The following is a 20,000-nucleotide window of genomic DNA, read 5'->3' as shown; positions in this document are numbered from 1 at the left end:
GGGAACGAGTGTCCGTTCGGCTTCCAGCAAGATCCCAGCGGGTGTTTGCTGTGCCAGTGTGTCAGCAGTGAGTGCACACACACACACACACACACACACACACACACACACACACACACACACAAACCCCTGAGAACTGTGTTGCGTGCAAACCGCTCCAGCATACTCCCAAGTCTGTGCTTGAGAAAGTGCCAACGGCCCGCAACACAAGCAAACACTGACTCCAGCAATAATGATCTCAGACACGAATCCACCTCACAAATATGAACAATATTCCCCATGAGAGAAATTATGCTGAAGCTTTTTTCTCATGTGAGTTTGAGTCAGTGTCAGGGGTCAGTCGGACACTTGGGCATCACGGTGCTCGTGGGACTGGAAACTGCTCAGAAGAATTCGTGTAGGTCTTAGATAATGTGCAACACTAACATCATTTTAAAACTGAGGTTTGGGATTATCTGCACCACTGGCAGCGTCAGAAGGTTTTGCTAATAAAAAATAATTCGATTTGACTTTTAACCAATTTTACTTGAGATGACTCTCTGTAAAGCGTGTATTGTTGTGTATTGACTGTTCACTGATCATATTTTGTACAGTCAAACCAACATTTATTCAGACACCAGATATAATATTTGATATTGTTTCACTAGTGTGATCAGGACACTATAGTTCATGTAAGTGAGGAGAGCAAAATAAAGTAAACTGTGACATATTATACCCAATAATTCTTCATACAGTGACTACCAGTAACATTTAGGACCAAAAATGATTGGGACACTTTGAGCTGATCATGTTCTGCTGAAGTGTTTTCTTTAATTGCTAATGCTCTTTTTACACACAGACTGAACACAATGAAGCATTGCTTGGTGATTGGTTGAGCTAAACTGGTATTATCTAATTGTGTAGTTAAATTTAACAGCTGACAGATATTCAACATAATTCATGTGTGAGACAGTCTAACAGAAGGACGGACAAAACCAGTCAAATATCAATGAGTTCTGCTCATATTTTATTACCAAGTATAGCGAATAAACTGTGTAAACTGAATAAATGTTGGTTTGACTGTATGTAAATAATTGATTTTTCAGATGAAACCTGTCCTGATGTGTCGTTGTTCTGCTCTCTGGACTGTCCCATGGGTTATGATAAAGACATCTACGGTTGTGAAGTGTGTGCATGTAACGCATCTGCGCTAAAGTGCCGGCCCATGACCTGCAGCAAGACGTGCCCTTATGGATACGTGTGAGTTGACATCTCTGCACACAGCAGAAAGCATCTTGTTGTCTTGTTCATTACCAGTATCTTCATCTCAGACTCAAATATAAGAAGTATAATTTAAGCATAAATTCATGCACTTATCACATGGATTTTTAATTAAGTTAGCTTTGAGCAAGGTCATGCTAAGTTGTCTTTTGCTAACTGAATCGCCTTAACACTGCATCATTTTACACTATATATTTTTTGAACTGGTCACATGGCTAGAACTTTTAAATGCAGAGGTAAGGCAGCATTAACCTCTTTCAAAGTGTGAAACCCAGGGTTAAAATAATCTGAACCCTTCATAAAACACAGTTCTAACTTCTGTCTAAATACAAGTGTAACACATTGTTTAACCCAGGGTTAAAAGTGACATCAACACAGGGTTAAAATAGTGTTAGCCCAGGGTTAAAAGTGACCTCATCACTGGGTTAAAAATAGTGTTAACTAAATTAACACTAAAAACTAAACTAACCACTCTGTCTAAATACAAATGTAATACATTGTTTAACCCAGGGTTAAATGTAATGACAGAACAGGGTTAAAATAGTGTTATACCAGGGTTAAAAATGACCTTGTCATGTGGTTAAAATAATGCTATGCCAGGTTTAAACACAATGCTAACCTGTCTAAATATCTGCGTGAATCATTGTTAACCCAAGGTTAAAAGTGACCGCATCACAGGGTTAAAATAATGTTAACCCAGGGTTAAACGCAGTGCTAGCCTCTGAATATTGGTGTGAAACGTTGTTTAACCCATGGTTAAAATTACCTCATCACGGGCTAAAATAATGTTAACCCAGGATTAAATGCAGCACTAACCTCTGTCTGTATATCATTATGAAATATTGTTAACCAGTGCTATCCCCTGTCTAAATGCAAGTGTGAAACGTTGTTAAACCCAGCATTAAACATGATTAAAGTAATTTTAACCTAGGGTTAAATGTCTAAATACAAGTGTGAAAAGTTGTTTAACCCAGGGATAAAAAAGATTAAAATCATCTTAACCCAGAGTTAAATGCAGTGCTATGTCTAAAATACAAGTGTGAAACATTTTTTAAACTAGGGTTAAAAGTGATCCAAATAATAATAACCTATGGTTAATTTAAGTGCTGTCTTCTATGGAAGCTTGTTTCCGCCACTGAATAATAAATAAATAATAATAATTGCGACTTTTAATCTCACAATTCTGACTTTTTTTCTCACAATTGCGATATATCAAGTCAGAATTGTGACTTTTTTTCTCAGAATTGCGAGATATGAAGTCAGAATTGTGAGAAATAAAGTCGCAATTCTGAGATATAAAGTCGCAATTGCGGGATATAAAGTCAATTCTGAGAAATAAAGTCGCAATTGGGAGATATAAAGTCAGAATTGCACGATATAAAGTCGCAATTGCGTGTTATAAAGTCAGAATTGTGAGATATAAAGTCGCAATTGCGGGATATAAAGTCACAATTCTGAGAAATAAAGTCGCAATTGCGAGATATAAAGTCACAATTCTGAGAAATAAAGTCGCAATTGGTAGATATAAAGTCAGAATTGTGAGATATAAAGACGCAATTGCGTGTTATAACGTGATATAAACTATTCTGTGGTAAAAAAAAAAAAAAAAGTCCGTATTTTTTTCCCTTAGAATTTATAACACGCAATTCTGACTTTATATCTCGCAATTCTGACTTTATAACACGCAATTGCGACTTTATTTCACGCAATTCTGACTTTATATCTCGCAATTCTGAGAAATAAAGTCAGACATTACAGACATTAACCCAGGGTTAATTTAACCCAGCGTCAAAATAGATTAAAATAATTTTAACCCTTAAATGCAGTGCTCTTCTCAGTCTAAATACAAGTGTGAAACATTGTTTAACCCAGGGTTAAAAGGGATTTAAACCATTTTGATCCAGTGTTAAAAACAACCTCATCGCAGGGTTAAAACAATGTTTCCTCAGTGTTAAACAGCAACCCCCCCCCATCACCGAGAACCTGGTCAAACATCTGGGCGCTTTGCTCTCCTCACACTCTGCTTTCATTTCAACACACCGATCATCAAACGCACGTCAACACAAAAGCGTCAGTATGTGAGCGTGAGGTGTGATTTCACTGGTATCTGAACCACGAGCCCCCAGTGGAGGATGGAGAGGATAGATTTTCACTGGATACCCGGGATTTGAGCTCCCTCGGGGGGGCGGAGGGTTTCCGGGATCATTTCTGAAGAACCTTTTAGAAGTTTGAGCCCCGTCTTTCGTCTCGCTCTGGAGGAAATCCCTGTTTATAGTGGCTCATGTCGAGATCATCTTCTGCTTTGAGCGCTTGTTGCTGGCGGTTATTGCCAGGAAGATAAACAGATGCAACAAAGATCTGGAAACAGACACAAAGGCCATGACCAGTTTGAGGAAGATGATCCTCTTCTGTTTCTAAAATATCTTTAGCCGGTTCCAACAAACCCTCTGAGTTCAGAAAACCCTTTTCAATAATGTGTTTATATCATTTTTTTATCATCAAGGTTTTCTTCCGTTAGGAGTTTGTTGCAACCAGTGTGGTTCTTGATTTTGTCCAAATTAAGCCTGACGTGATTATAATACTGATGAATATATAGTGAGCATTGTGCACTATAAATCCAATCACGTATTATTATCGAATAAGGGAAATTATATATTATTATATATATGAATATATAAAAGATATGAAATGCACATTTGTATGGTGCATAGTCCATTATATGAACGCTGCATATTAACTGGGACCATCTGACCATGTTTTCACTTTATTTGTAATTCTAAACTTTAAAAAAAAAATGATTCATCTTAATATTATGCAACGGCACTGAGGAGATCAGATTTAGATCATCTAATCAGATTAATCAGCCCACCTTAAAAAATGCTGCCTTAAAAGTATTTATGCTTTTTAAATAATTACTTTTTTTTTATCTTATTAATCAGTATTATTTGCTATAATATAACATCCAGTTGTTAATCATAATTTCCGTATGACAATGAATTGCCATCCATAATTTCATCATGTTGATAGCATTTTTCTCAGTGATTTTTGGAATATGAAACCGTGGCTCTGAATCTCTGAGTTATGGTCCAGATGAATGATTGAGTCCTGCGTGTCACAGAGAACGAGTGACTGTTTACACTGACATTTTACACAGTCGAACGAGTCGGACTCTGCACAAAAGGGGTCTTAAATCGTTTCCCCTATTCAATGGGGCTAAAATGTCATTGGATTTGACAGGACGTAAAGGGCCGCTGGAATGTGTGTCGAGTCAGCAGTGAAAACGTTAAAGCTCGACTGTGTGTGTGTACTGTACTCCTCGACTGCACGCTGTCCAGCGACGTGTTTGATTCTGGTTAAAGGAGTCGTTCTCTTTAAAATGAAAATCAGCCCATGATTTACTCTCCCTCAAGCCATCCTAGGTGTATATGACTTTCTTCTTTCAGACGAACACAATCGGAGTTATATTAAAAAATATCCTGGCTCTTCCAAGCTTTATAATGGCAGTGAATGTTTTTTCTACGTTAAGCAATAGTGATTATCCATATTTAAATAATTGTGTTTAATAAAAAAATATATATATATATTATTCGAATATATTTCTATAATAAAATTCTATATTTTTTTCTATTTTGTTTCATATATATATAATATTATTATTTTAATTTTTTTTATTTTTTATTTTATTTTTATTTTCCGTTGCTTTCTACAGAAGCAATAGTGATTATTCAGCTCAATTCATTTGATTCATGTTGATTCAATGTTGATTCAGTTCAGTTCAATAAGTTTCGATGTTGCAAAGTTAATTCATTTTAACTCATTTCAACTGTAAAGCATCTCTACAGAATAAATATAAAATACTTAATTTTCAGCTTCTTTTATGACATGTAAGCATAAATAAACCCAGTCATTTTTCACCCTCATTAGGTTGTATTAAATACAGTCCGCATGATATTGTCCACTAGCGAGGGCACTAGAGGTGTGTGTTAGAGCGATTTGACCTGTTTCTGGACTCGTGAAGCTCATACAAAGCAGAATAAAGCAGAACCAGATGCCCGTTAGACCCGCGCGAGCATCTGGATCCGGTGTATCGCGCCCAAGCTTTAATGAATCACGACGCTATACGCATAAAAGTGTCCTGCGTTATTATGAGGTATCATGAGACGTGCTTTCATCCGCCCTTAGAAGTTAAAGTGGGTCTGAACTGGAAACAGGAGTCGAGCTGCGCTTCTGCTGGTTAGTGCTGGTGAACTCGTGACCTCGGGGTGCATTACAGAAAGAGCCCAACTTTAGAGGCCTATCTTATCTGTTTTGGTAACCATGGCAATTTCAAATGGGTACATTTATACATCATATAATGCTGAATAAACAAGCTTTCCATTGATGTGTGGTTTGTTAGGATAGGACAATATTTGTCTGAGACACAACTATTGAAAATCTGGAATCTGAGGGAGCAAAAAAATCTAAACATTGAGAAAATCTCCTTTAAAGTTGTTCATTTATGTTCTCGATTGTGCTGCATTCACTCACACAAATACATGTTTTATATATTTACGGTAGGAAATTTACTAAATATCTTCATGGAACATGATCTTTACTGAATATCCTCATGATTTTTGGCATAAAAAAAAAATCGATAATTTTGACCCATACAGTATTGTTGGATATTGCCTCAAATAAACCCGTGCGACTCCAGACTGGTGACGTGATCCAGGGTCACATATAGGACAAAAGCTATTACAAAATGACATTTCTTAAGTGCCTAATCTTATCTTAACTACAGATAGGAAAAGGGTATTATAGAAGCTTCCTAACTCCACAAAAAATCCTAAAAACTGTCATAACTTTGGGAATAATAAATGTAACCCTGTCTAATACAGAATCCTATTATATGAAATAAAAGGATTAGGCTTTGCCTTTTCTACCAAGCTTATCAGAACTTTGCTTAATGAAAAGCACCACTTATTTTGTTTCTTATTATAATCTCAGTTATTTCTATTTCCTGAGTTTTTCCGTCTTACTTCACAGAAGCTTTTTGCTCTTAGTTGGTTGCTTGCTAACAGACCTGAGAGTTGATTACCGAACTCGATGTAGGGATTTAAGATTTCCTAACTGCAGATAAGATGAGATTTTGTAAGATAGGATAAGAATCCTAAATCAACAAGATTTGCTTCTGTAATACGAATTTGTGATAAATCCTAAATTAACTTGTCAGATCTTACCTTAAGACTTAAAGGTGCAGTGTGTAAGTTTTAGCGCATCTAGTGGTGAGTTTGTGAACTGCACCCAACAGAAGTTACGGTGGCCGACAGGAAGTGATGTCGTCGTCTGAGACAGCAGAGAGTAGCCAGTTAAGCAGTTTGTTCATCATTGTGTCACTGACTTTAGCTCGCTTCTTATAATGAAGAACAACATAGTGATGAAGCGCGTTTGTCCGTTCAGGGCCACCGTAGAAACATGTCGATGTAAGCGGACCCGCGGTGTGTGTAGAGAGAAACGCCTCATTCTAAGCTAATAAACACATAACGCTTCATTATGTAAGGTCTTTATAGACCACTGAAAACATCGTTATGAATATGATATTGCATTTCTGTCAACAGATCCTCCTAAATATTACACACTGCACCTTTCAGATAGTATGTGTCTGTAATACGATTTATTGACTGGAGCTGATGGCGTGTCTTATGTTTCTCCCACAGGAGGAATAAACACGGGTGTGAGATGTGCCGGTGCGTCAGGTGTCCTCCGTTCACCTGTGATAAACACTGTGTCGACGGATACAAGAAGAGCAGAAAGGGCTGCAGCGTGTGTGTGTGCGAAGGTGAGTGTGAGGTTCAGAGCAGGACCGTGGGGGTCAGAGGTCATGAGGACTCGTTCATCAAGAGATGTTCCAGCAAATTATTTATAAAACGTCCATATGCACAAAAAATGCAAGGGAACGTAAAATATGCACCTTAGGTTTGTAACTCATTTGCATAATGCCAGCCTCCTGGTCTTGATTGGCTGAGCAGCGTCTCTTGGCCCCGCCCTAAAACACTGTAGTGTATCTGAGACTGGAAGAGTTTGGTTTGTGTTGTTCATGTCGAGAAGACGCTGTTTTCTGAGATTGATACGGTAAAGCCCACGCCATCGTTACTGTTCGTATCACTGTGATCAAGAGCTGAGATTCAGATATGATAATGAGCGTTTGGTTTCTGACCAATCAGAGCAGACTGGGCCATCTGACCAATCAGAGAAGAGCAGCTCTCAGAGAGGCGGAGCTTAGAGAGACTAAATCTTCAATCGAAGCGTTTCAGACACTGAGAGAGCTGATGCTGCAGTGGAGATTATGAGAGAATTATGTGATTTCTAGTCATTTTCACCTGATGACACTTCTTATTTGCAAGTTTAAAGGACTGGCTCGAGTGGTTTGTGGGCAGGTTATTTGTGTCAACTCAGTTTCATGCCCTCATTGTGTTTCTCTGTGTAAATATAGTGTGTTTGCGGAGTATATTTTAGTCGTCGGCGCTTGTGTTCGGTCACACGCACGTCTTAAACTCAGATCAGCTATTTTCAAACATCTGGATCAGTTTTTAGTGTTTAAATATTTAGAGAGATGAAAACTTCATTACTAAAACTGCTTAAAGGAATCAAACACACGCTTTCATTCAGTTCTTGTTGATCCAGAGCATAATTATAAACTCATTATTGGCAAAATATCAGTCGTTTAGAGGATGTTATTTCAGGTGGAGACAGGGATTCAAATAGGATATTATATTCATATTACACTATGATAATATCATTTTAATGGTCAAGTAGGTCAAGTAGTTGGGTTTTAGTTGTACTGGCTTTAATTTATGCTGATTTTACTTTTTTTTGTAAACTAAATCCAAGAAAAAAACATTTTTATAATTTGAAATAAAATAAAATATAAAAAATAAATTTGAAATAAAATAAAATATAAAAAATAAACTTTCAGCTCGTTGCAACATTTACTTGTAGTAAAATAACAAAGTACAACTGAAATAAAAATGTCTGTATAGTTTTTATTCATATTTTGAAAAAACAAGTAAAAATTACAAAAACAAAATGACTAAAACGAAAATGAAAATTGAAATATCTAAAAATAAATACTATATAATATTATATCATTGATAGTAAAATAACACAGATTAGAGTATTTTGTTTTACCATAATAAAATAGCTGTAATTTTTACCATGTTTACTGAAATTTTGAAAATAATTTCTGTAATTCCAGCTATATATCTTACATCTTTAAAAGCAGACCATTAAAAATAAAGTACAATGTAAAAACTATGTACAGTAGTCAACATTTGATGAAGTGGATCAAAGTTCATCAAAGTTGTCCTAAGACAAGAATGGGTAAAAATCATGTATAACTTTGATGAACTTTGATCCACTTCAAATGTTGATTACTGTACATAGTTTTTACATTGTACTAAATAATTAAAAACCTAGTAATATAAAGTGTGACCTTTATGTTGAATGTTGTCTTCTTCGGTCTGTCCTCAGACACACACAGGAGTGTTTCCAGCACCGTCTCCTCCGTCACGATCTCCTCCGTCACGGTCTCCTCCAGCTTCTGTCTGTCGGCCGGCGGCCGGCGCGTCGAGGAGGGAGATGTGTGGCACGACGGATGCCGGGACTGTTTCTGCCACGCCGGCCGAGAGATGTGTGTGTTGATCTCCTGCCCGGTGCCCAGCTGTGCCCATCCGGTGCTCAGACCCGAGCAGTGTTGCCCCGGCTGTGAGGGTACGTTACACACACTCACACACGCTCACACACACATCTGTCATGAGGAGAGTCCCGGTACACTACTGTCCAGGGTTTGAAATTAACTTTTTCACTCACTGGCCAATTTGGCTACTAAGGTTTATACTAAATCTCATCATTCCCTTATCGGTTTGTGATGCAGCTGCTGTCAGATTCATACAGTCGCTGCTTCAACTGTCAACTAAAGTTTATTTGCGAACTTTCCATTACATTGTGGTTCAGTCAAATGCTCTGAACAAACATATATTTCCACTCTTCCATTTGTCCTGTTGTCAGCAGACTCAAGCGCTGTCAGAAACTGAACACACATCTGTATACTGTATCAGCGTCAGTCATTATAATCTGAACACACATCTGTATACTGTATCAGCGTCAGTCATTATAATCTGAACACACATCTGTATACTGTATCAGTGTAGACAGAGTCAGTCATTATAATCTGAACACACATCTGTATACTGTATCAGTGTAGACAGCATCAGTCATTATAATCTGAACACACATCTGTATACTGTATCAGTGTAGACAGCATCAGTCATTATAATCTGAACACACGTCTGTATACTGTATCAGTGTAGACAGCGTCAGTCATTATAATCTGAACACACATCTGTATACTGTATCAGTGTAGACAGCGTCAGTCATTATAATCTGAACACACATCTGTATACTGTATTAGTGTAGACAGTCAGTCATTATAATCTGAACACACATCTGTATACTGTATCAGTGTAGACAGTCAGTCATTATAATCTGAACACACATCTGTCTACTGTATTAGTGTAGACAGCATCAGTCATTATAATCTGAACACACATCTGTATACTGTATCAGTGTAGACAGCATCAGTCATTATAATCTGAACACACATCTGTATACTGTATCAGTGTAGACAGCATCAGTCATTATAATCTAAACACACGTCTGTATACTGTATCAGTGTAGACAGCGTCAGTCATTATAATCTGAACACACATCTGTATACTGTATCAGTGTAGACAGCATCAGTCATTATAATCTAAACACACGTCTGTATACTGTATCAGTGTAGACAGCGTCAGTCATTATAATCTGAACACACGTCTGTATACTGTATCAGTGTAGACAGCGTCAGTCATTATAATCTGAACACACATCTGTATACTGTATCAGTGTAGACAGCGTCAGTCATTATAATCTGAACACACATCTGTATACTGTATCAGTGTAGACAGCGTCAGTCATTATAATCTGAACACACATCTGTATACTGTATCAGTGTAGACAGCGTCAGTCATTATAATCTGAACACACATCTGTATACTGTATCAGTGTAGACAGCGTCAGTCATTATAATCTGAACACACATCTGTATACTGTATCAGTGTAGACAGCGTCAGTCATTATAATCTGAACACACATCTGTATACTGTATCAGTGTAGACAGCGTCAGTCATTATAATCTGAACACACATCTGTATACTGTATCAGTGTATCAGCGTCAGTCATAATCTGAACACACATCTGTCTACTGTATTAGTGTAGACAGCATCAGTCATTATAATCTGAACACACATCTGTATACTGTATCAGTGTAGACAGCATCAGTCATTATAATCTGAACACACATCTGTATACTGTATCAGTGTAGACAGCATCAGTCATTATAATCTGAACACACATCTGTATACTGTATCAGTGTAGACAGCATCAGTCATTATAATATGAACACACATCTGTATACTGTATCAGTGTAGACAGCGTCAGTCATTATAATCTGAACACACATCTGTATACTGTATCAGTGTAGACAGCGTCAGTCATTATAATCTGAACACACATCTGTATACTGTATCAGTGTATCAGCGTCAGTCATTATAATCTGAACACACATCTGTATACTGTATTAGTGTAGACAGCATCAGTCATTATAATCTGAACACACATCTGTATACTGTATCAGTGTATCAGCGTCAGTCATTATATGAACACACATCTGTATACTGTATCAGTGTATCAGGGTCAGTCATTATAATCTGAACACACATCTGTATCAGTGTATCAGCGTCAGTCATTATAATCTGAACACACATCTGTATACTGTATCAGTGTATCAGCGTCAGTCATTATAATCTGAAAACACATCTGTATACTGTATCAGTGTAGACAGCGTCAGTCATTATAATCTGAACACACATCTGTATACTGTATCAATGTATCAGGGTCAGTCATTATAATCTGAACACACATCTGTATCAGTGTATCAGTGTATCAGCGTCAGTCATTATAATCTGAACACACATCTGTATACTGTATCAATGTATCAGGGTCAGTCATTATAATCTGAACACACATCTGTATCAGTGTATCAGCGTCAGTCATTATAATCTGAAAACACATCTGTATACTGTATCAGTGTAGACAGCGTCAGTCATTATAATCTGAACACACATCTGTATACTGTATCAATGTATCAGGGTCAGTCATTATAATCTGAACACACATCTGTATCAGTGTATCAGCGTCAGTCATTATAATCTGAACACACATCTGTATACTGTATCAGTGTATCAGCATCAGTCATTATAATCTGAACACACATCTGTATACTGTATCAGTGTAGACAGAGTCAGTCATTATAATCTGAACACATCTGTATACTGTATCAGTGTAGACAGCATCAGTCATTATAATCTGAACACACATCTGTATACTGTATCAGTGTAGACAGTGTCAGTCATTATAATCTGAACACACATCTGTATACTGTATCAGTGTATCAGCGTCAGTCATTATAATCTGAACACACATCTGTATACTGTATCAGTGTAGACAGTGTCAGTCATTATAATCTGAACACACATCTGTATACTGTATCAGTGTAGACAGTGTCAGTCATTATAATCTGAACACACATCTGTATACTGTATCAGTGTAGACAGTGTCAGTCATTATAATCTGAACACACATCTGTATACTGTATCAGTGTATCAGCGTCAGTCATAATCTGAACACACATCTGTATACTGTATCAGTGTAGACAGTGTCAGTCATTATAATCTGAACACACATCTGTATACTGTATCAGTGTATCAGCGTCAGTCATTATAATCTGAACACACATCTGTATACTGTATCAGTGTAGACAGCGTCAGTCATTATAATCTGAACACACATCTGTATACTGTATCAGTGTATCAGCGTCAGTCATAATCTGAACACACATCTGTCTACTGTATTAGTGTAGACAGCATCAGTCATTATAATCTGAACACACATCTGTATACTGTATCAGTGTAGACAGCATCAGTCATTATAATCTGAACACACATCTGTATACTGTATCAGTGTAGACAGCATCAGTCATTATAATATGAACACACATCTGTATACTGTATCAGTGTAGACAGCGTCAGTCATTATAATCTGAACACACATCTGTATACTGTATCAGTGTAGACAGCGTCAGTCATTATAATCTCAACACACATCTGTATACTGTATCAGTGTATCAGCGTCAGTCATTATAATCTGAACACACATCTGTATACTGTATCAGTGTATCAGCGTCAGTCATTATATGAACACACATCTGTATACTGTATCAGTGTATCAGGGTCAGTCATTATAATCTGAACACACATCTGTATCAGTGTATCAGCGTCAGTCATTATAATCTGAACACACATCTGTATACTGTATCAGTGTATCAGCGTCAGTCATTATAATCTGAAAACACATCTGTATACTGTATCAGTGTAGACAGCGTCAGTCATTATAATCTGAACACACATCTGTATACTGTATCAGTGTATCAGCATCAGTCATTATAATCTGAACACACATCTGTATACTGTATCAGTGTATCAGCATCAGTCATTATAATATGAACACACATCTGTCTACTGTATCAGTGTAGACAGCATCAGTCATTATAATCTGAACACACATCTGTATACTGTATCAGTGTATCAGCATCAGTCATTATAATTTGAACACATCTGTATACTGTATCAGTGTAGACAGCATCAGTCATTATAATCTGAACACACATCTGTATACTGTATCAGTGTAGACAGTGTCAGTCATTATAATCTGAACACACATCTGTATACTGTATCAGTGTATCAGCGTCAGTCATTATAATCTGAACACACATCTGTATACTGTATCAGTGTAGACAGCATCAGTCATTATAATCTGAACACACATCTGTATACTGTATCACTGTATCAGGGTCAGTCATTATAATCTGAACACACATCTGTATACTGTATCAGTTTAGACAGCATCAGTCATTATAATCTGAACACACATCTGTATACTGTATCAGTGTAGACAGCGTCAGTCATTATAATCTGAACGCACACCTGTATACTGTATCAGTGTAGACAGCATCAGTCATTATAATCTGAACACACATCTGTATACTGTATCAGTGTATCAGCGTCAGTCATTATAATCTGCACACACATCTGTATACTGTATCAGTGTATCAGCGTCAGTCATTATAATCTGAACACACATCTGTATACTGTATCAGTGTATCAGCGTCAGTCATTATAATCTGAACACACATCTGTATCAGTGTAGACAGCGTCAGTCATTATAATCTGAACACACATCTGTATACTGTATCAGTGTATCAGCGTCAGTCATTATAATCTGAACACACATCTGTATACTGTATCAGTGTAGACAGCGTCAGTCATTATAATCTGAACACACATCTGTATACTGTATCAGTGTAGACAGCGTCAGTCATTATAATCTGAACACACATCTGTATACTGTATCAGTGTATCAGCGTCAGTCATTATAATCTGAACACACATCTGTATACTGTATCAGTGTAGACAGTGTCAGTCATTATAATCTGAACACACATCTGTATACTGTATCAGTGTATCAGCGTCAGTCATTATAATCTGAACACACATCTGTATACTGTATCAGTGTATCAGCGTCAGTCATTATAATCTGAACACACATCTGTATACTGTATCAGTGTAGACAGCGTCAGTCATTATAATCTGAACACACATCTGTATACTGTATCAGTGTAGACAGCGTCAGTCATTATAATCTGAACACACGTCTGTATACTGTATCAGTGTATCAGAGTCAGTCATTATAATCTGAACACACATCTGTATACTGTATCAGTGTATCAGCGTCAGTCATTATAATCTGAATACACATCTGTATACTGTATTAGTGTAGACAGAGTCAGTCATTATAATCTGAACACACATCTGTATACTGTATCAGTGTAGACAGCGTCAGTCATTATAATCTGAACACACATACTGTATCAGTGTATCAGTGTATCAGCGTCAGTCATTATAATCTAAACACACATCTGTATACTGTATCAGTGTATCAGAGTCAGTCATTATAATCTGAACACACATCTGTATATTGTATCAGTGTAGACAGCGTCAGTCATTATAATCTGAACACACATCTGTATACTGTATCAGTGTATCAGCATCAGTCATTATAATCTGAACACACATCTGTATACTGTATCAGTGTAGACAGTGTCAGTCATTATAATCTGAACACACATCTGTATACTGTATCAGTGTAGACAGCATCAGTCATTATAATCTGAACACACATCTGTATACTGTATCAGTGTAGACAGCATCAGTCATTATAATCTGAACACACATCTGTATACTGTATCAGTGTAGACAGCGTCAGTCATTATAATCTGAACACACATCTGTTTACTGTATCAGTGTAGACAGCGTCAGTCATTATAATCTGAACGCACACCTGTATACTGTATCAGTGTAGACAGCATCAGTCATTATAATCTGAACACACATCTGTATCAGTGTATCAGCGTCAGTCATTATAATCTGAACACACATCTGTATACTGTATCAGTGTAGACAGCGTCAGTCATTATAATCTGAACACACATCTGTATACTGTATCAGTGTATCAGCGTCAGTCATTATAATCTGAACACACATCTGTATACTGTATCAGTGTAGACAGCGTCAGTCATTATAATCTGAACGCACACCTGTATACTGTATCAGTGTAGACAGCATCAGTCATTATAATCTGAACACACATCTGTATCAGTGTATCAGTGAATCAGCGTCAGTCATTATAATCTGAACACACATCTGTATACTGTATCAGTGTATCAGCGTCAGTCATTATAATCTGAACACACATCTGTATACTGTATCAGTGTATCAGCGTCAGTCATTATAATCTGAACACACATCTGTATACTGTATCAGTGTATCAGCGTCAGTCATTATAATCTGAACACACATCTGTATACTGTATCAGTGTATCAGCATCAGTCATTATAATCTGAACACACATCTGTATACTGTATCAGTGTATCAGCGTCAGTCATTATAATCTGAACACACATCTGTATACTGTATCAGTGTAGACAGTGTCAGTCATTATAATCTGAACACACATCTGTATACTGTATCAGTGTATCAGCGTCAGTCATTATAATCTGAACACACATCTGTATACTGTATCAGTGTAGACAGCGTCAGTCATTATAATCTGAACACACATCTGTATACTGTATCAGTGTATCAGCATCAGTCATTATAATCTGAACACACATCTGTATACTGTATCAGTGTAGACCGTGTCAGTCATTATAATCTGAACACACATCTGTATACTGTATCAGTGTAGACAGTGTCAGTCATTATAATCTGAACACACATCTGTATACTGTATCAGTGTATCAGCGTCAGTCATTATAATCTGAACACACATCTGTATACTGTATCAGTGTATCAGCGTCAGTCATTATAATCTGAACACACATCTGTATACTGTATCAGTGTATCAGCGTCAGTCATTATAATCTGAACACACATCTGTATACTGTATCAGTGTAGACCGTGTCAGTCATTATAATCTGAACACACATCTGTATACTGTATCAGTGTAGACAGTGTCAGTCATTATAATCTGAACACACATCTGTATACTGTATCAGTGTAGACAGCGTCAGTCATTATAATCTGAACACACATCTGTATACTGTATCAGTGTATCAGCGTCAGTCATTATAATCTGAACACACATCTGTATACTGTATCAGTGTAGACAGCGTCAGTCATTATAATCTTAACACACATCTGTATACTGTATCAGTGTATCAGCGTCAGTCATTATAATCTGAACACACATCTGTATACTGTATCAGTGTAGACCGTGTCAGTCATTATAATCTGAACACACATCTGTATACTGTATCAGTGTAGACAGTGTCAGTCATTATAATCTGAACACACATCTGTATACTGTATCAGTGTAGACAGCGTCAGTCATTATAATCTGAACACACATCTGTATACTGTATCAGTGTATCAGCGTCAGTCAGTATAATCTGAACACACATCTGTATACTGTATCAGTGTATCAGCGTCAGTCATTATATGAACACACATCTGTATACTGTATCAGTGTATCAGCGTCAGTCATTATAATATGAACACACATCTGTATACTGTATCAGTGTAGACAGCGTCAGTCAGTATAATCTGAACACACATCTGTATACTGTATCAGTGTATCAGCGTCAGTCATTATATGAACACACATCTGTATACTGTATCAGTGTATCAGCGTCAGTCATTATAATATGAACACACATCTGTATACTGTATCAGTGTAGACAGCGTCAGTCAGTATAATCTGAACACACATCTGTATACTGTATCAGTGTATCAGCGTCAGTCATTATATGAACACACATCTGTATACTGTATCAGTGTATCAGCGTCAGTCATTATAATCTGAACACACATCTGTATACTGTATCAGTGTAGACAGCGTCAGTCATTATAATCTGAACACACATCTGTATACTGTATCCGTGTATCAGCGTCAGTCATTATATGAACACACATCTGTATACTGTATCAGTGTATCAGCGTCAGTCATTATAATCTGAACACACATCTGTATACTGTATCAGTGTATCAGCGTCAGTCATTATATGAACACACATCTGTATACTGTATCAGTGTATCAGCGTCAGTCATTATAATCTGAACACACATCTGTATACTGTATCAGTGTATCAGCATCAGTCATTATAATCTGAACACACATCTGTATACTGTATCAGTGTAGACAGCGTCAGTCATTATAATCTGAACACACATCTGTATACTGGATCAGTGTATCAGGGTCAGTCATTATAATCTGAACACACGTCTGTATACTGTATCAGTGTAGACAGTGTCAGTCATTATAATCTGAACACACATCTGTATCAGTGTATCAGCGTCAGTCATTATAATCTGAATACACATCTGTATACTGTATCAGTGTAGACAGCGTCAGTCATTATAATCTGAACACACATCTGTATACTGTATCAGTGTAGACAGCGTCAGTCATTATAATCTGAACACACATCTGTATACTGTATCAGTGTAGACAGCGTCAGTCATTATAATCTGAACACACATCTATGTATATGTATGTAAAAAGCGCTATATAAATAAAGGTGACTTGACTTGACAACACTCACATCCAGTGTAGGAAAATGTCAGAAGTTAAGATACTGAACGCCAGTGGGCGTGGCCTATGGTGTGATGATGTATAACTATTCGTCGATGTGTTGCTCGGGAGGCGGGCATATGCAAATATTTTGCAATATCAAAATGAGATGTTTTTAGAGCTTGATTTAAATATAATGAAGTGGAATTTTTTACTATGAAACTTGCAGGATGTTTTAATGGTACAAAGAACTACTATATGTCAAAAAATCAAGGAAATTTGATTTCTCATGTCAGGACCCCTTTAATGTTTTAAAGAAGTCTCTTCTCATCAAGGCTGCGTTTATTTGATCAAAAATACAGTAAAAACAGTGAAATATTATTCCAATGTAAACCTGTTCTCTATGTGAATATACAGTAAAGTGTAATTTCTTCCTGTGATCAAAGCTGAATTTTCAGCATCATTACTCCAGTCTTCAGTGTCACATGATCCTTCAGAAATCACTCTAATATGATGATTTGATGATCAAGAAACATTTCTGAGTTATGATCAGTGTTGAAAGCAGTTGTGTGTGTGTGTGTGTGTGTGTGTGTGTGTGTGTTGTGAAGCAGACGAGTCGGGCAGCGGGCAGCCGGAGGGATTGGATAGGGTGGTGTGTCGTGCTCCGGGTGGAGAACTCTACCTGGAAGGAGAGACGTGGAGTCTGGATGAATGTACGCGTTGCACATGCCGACAGGGACGAGTGCTGTGCGACGCTGAAGTGTGTCCTCCACTTCTCTGTCACGCTGCCATCAAGAGCAAAGACAACTGCTGCCCCGTCTGCCCAGGTACGAGATCACAAATCATGAATGGACTAACTAAACTCCCATATCAGATCTAGGCAGATGGAGCTCAGAGTAAATCTGCTGCAGAGCATTTATGGACTAATATGCTAATCCATAGACTCGCTGCTGTGAGCATGTAAGCTATTCTGCTGCTGCTGCATAAAGCAGCAAGCAATCTCATTGGCTGCAGGATCAGCATTGGCCAATCATCTTGTGCGGATTGTATGTAAAGGAGTGATCCACCTGCGCCCTCTAGAGTTTCATGACTTAACTCGATATTTATATAATCTATGGAGAAATAGACTAGAAAAAGTAGTTTGCTGATGATAGAGATTGAATAATAAAATGTAAACGTAATAAAACGTTAAAAAAATTAATACACAATTTAATATTTCAGTCATTTAACAACATGAGCATGTTTTATGATTTAATTAATTATTAGTTGATGTTTTATTTTTAATTATTTAAATTTTACATTGTTATGATTTTTATTTTTTGTTTTATTTAATTTTGTTTATATTTTTAAATGTTTATTAATTGTACATTTACATTTACCTAACCCATTTAGTATCATTTTATGTCTTTTGTAATTTAAAAATTTTTTAGTAAGTGCTTAATTTTGATTTGTTTTTATTTTTAAGTTATTCCAAATTTAACATTTTTATGATTTAATTAATTTTTAATTTGTTTCCAATTTTAATTGGAAATGATTAATGATTTAATTTTGAATTTAATTTAAGTGCTTTAGGAGCACATAATATGTAATAAAAAGAAGTTAGCTGGACTGGTTAGCTGGACTGGTTAGCTGGACTGGTTAGCTGGACTGGTTAACTGGACTGGTTAGCTGGACTGGTTAACTGGAGTGGTTAGCTGGACTGGTTAACTGGACTGGTTAGCTGGACTGGTTAGCTGGACTGGTTAGCTGGACTGGTTAACTGGACTGGTTAACTGGAGTGGTTAGCTGGACTGGTTAGCTGGACTGGTTAACTGGACTGGTTAACTGGAGTGGTTAGCTGGACTGGTTAACTGGACTGGTTAGCTGGACTGGTTAGCTGGACTGGTTAGCTGGACTGGTTAACTGGACTGGTTAGCTGGACTGGTTAGCTGGACTGGTTAACTGGACTGGTTAGCTGGACTGGTTAGCTGGACTGGTTAGCTGGACTGGTTAACTGGTTACTTGTGTCTCATGAACATGTGTTTCTCCAGACACACAAAAGCTTTACAAGTAACACACAAGTTACTGCCAATAAAGCCACTGGTGCGAAGCGGACGGTTTTACGCGTGAACCGCAGGGCAAGAAACACGTGTGTGTCGCTCCAGCGGCCGTCACGCACGTCTCTTACCTGCAAACACACGTGTGTATGTCTCTGTGTGTGTGTGTGTGTGTGTGTGTGTGTGTGTGTGTGTGTGTGTGTGTGTGTGTGTGTGTTCCTGCAGTGAAAGTATGATCATGTTGTGTTTTTCAGAGGACACACTGGAGCCCGTGGGCAGGAGTGTGTGTGTGTGTGTGTGTGTGTGTGTGTGTGTGTGTCTCTGTGTGTGTGTGTGTGTGTGTGTGTGTGTGTGTGTGTGTGTGTGTGTGTGTGTTCCTGCAGTGAAAGTATGATCATGTTGTGTTTTTCAGAGGACACACTGGAGCCCGTGGGCAGGAGT

General features: G+C 37.4%; 1 protein-coding gene across 2 annotated transcripts in view; it reads left to right on the top strand.

Moving 5' to 3' along the window:
* Positions 1–20,000, top strand: part of LOC308707593 (cysteine-rich motor neuron 1 protein) — a 70,971-nt gene that overhangs the window by 44,506 nt on the left and 6,465 nt on the right. The window contains exons 6-10 of one of the 2 annotated variants that reach the window (XM_081394186.1): positions 1–67; positions 1,086–1,239; positions 6,957–7,078; positions 8,770–9,009; positions 18,135–18,350. The exon at positions 1–67 is cut by the window's left edge and continues 62 nt beyond it. In XM_081394186.1, the coding sequence (XP_081250312.1) occupies positions 1–67; positions 1,086–1,239; positions 6,957–7,078; positions 8,770–9,009; positions 18,135–18,350 (799 nt within the window). Of the gene's footprint in view, positions 68–1,085; positions 1,240–6,956; positions 7,079–8,769; positions 9,010–18,131; positions 18,351–20,000 lie in introns of both variants that reach the window. The other variant, XM_081394187.1, reaches the window with a different exon arrangement.

Source organism: Scardinius erythrophthalmus, assembly GCF_964197995.2.
Source record: "Scardinius erythrophthalmus genome assembly, chromosome: 19".
NCBI lineage: Eukaryota > Metazoa > Chordata > Actinopteri > Cypriniformes > Leuciscidae > Scardinius > Scardinius erythrophthalmus.
Note: the sequence above shows the minus strand (reverse complement) of the source record. Positions and strands in the feature narration are given on the sequence as shown.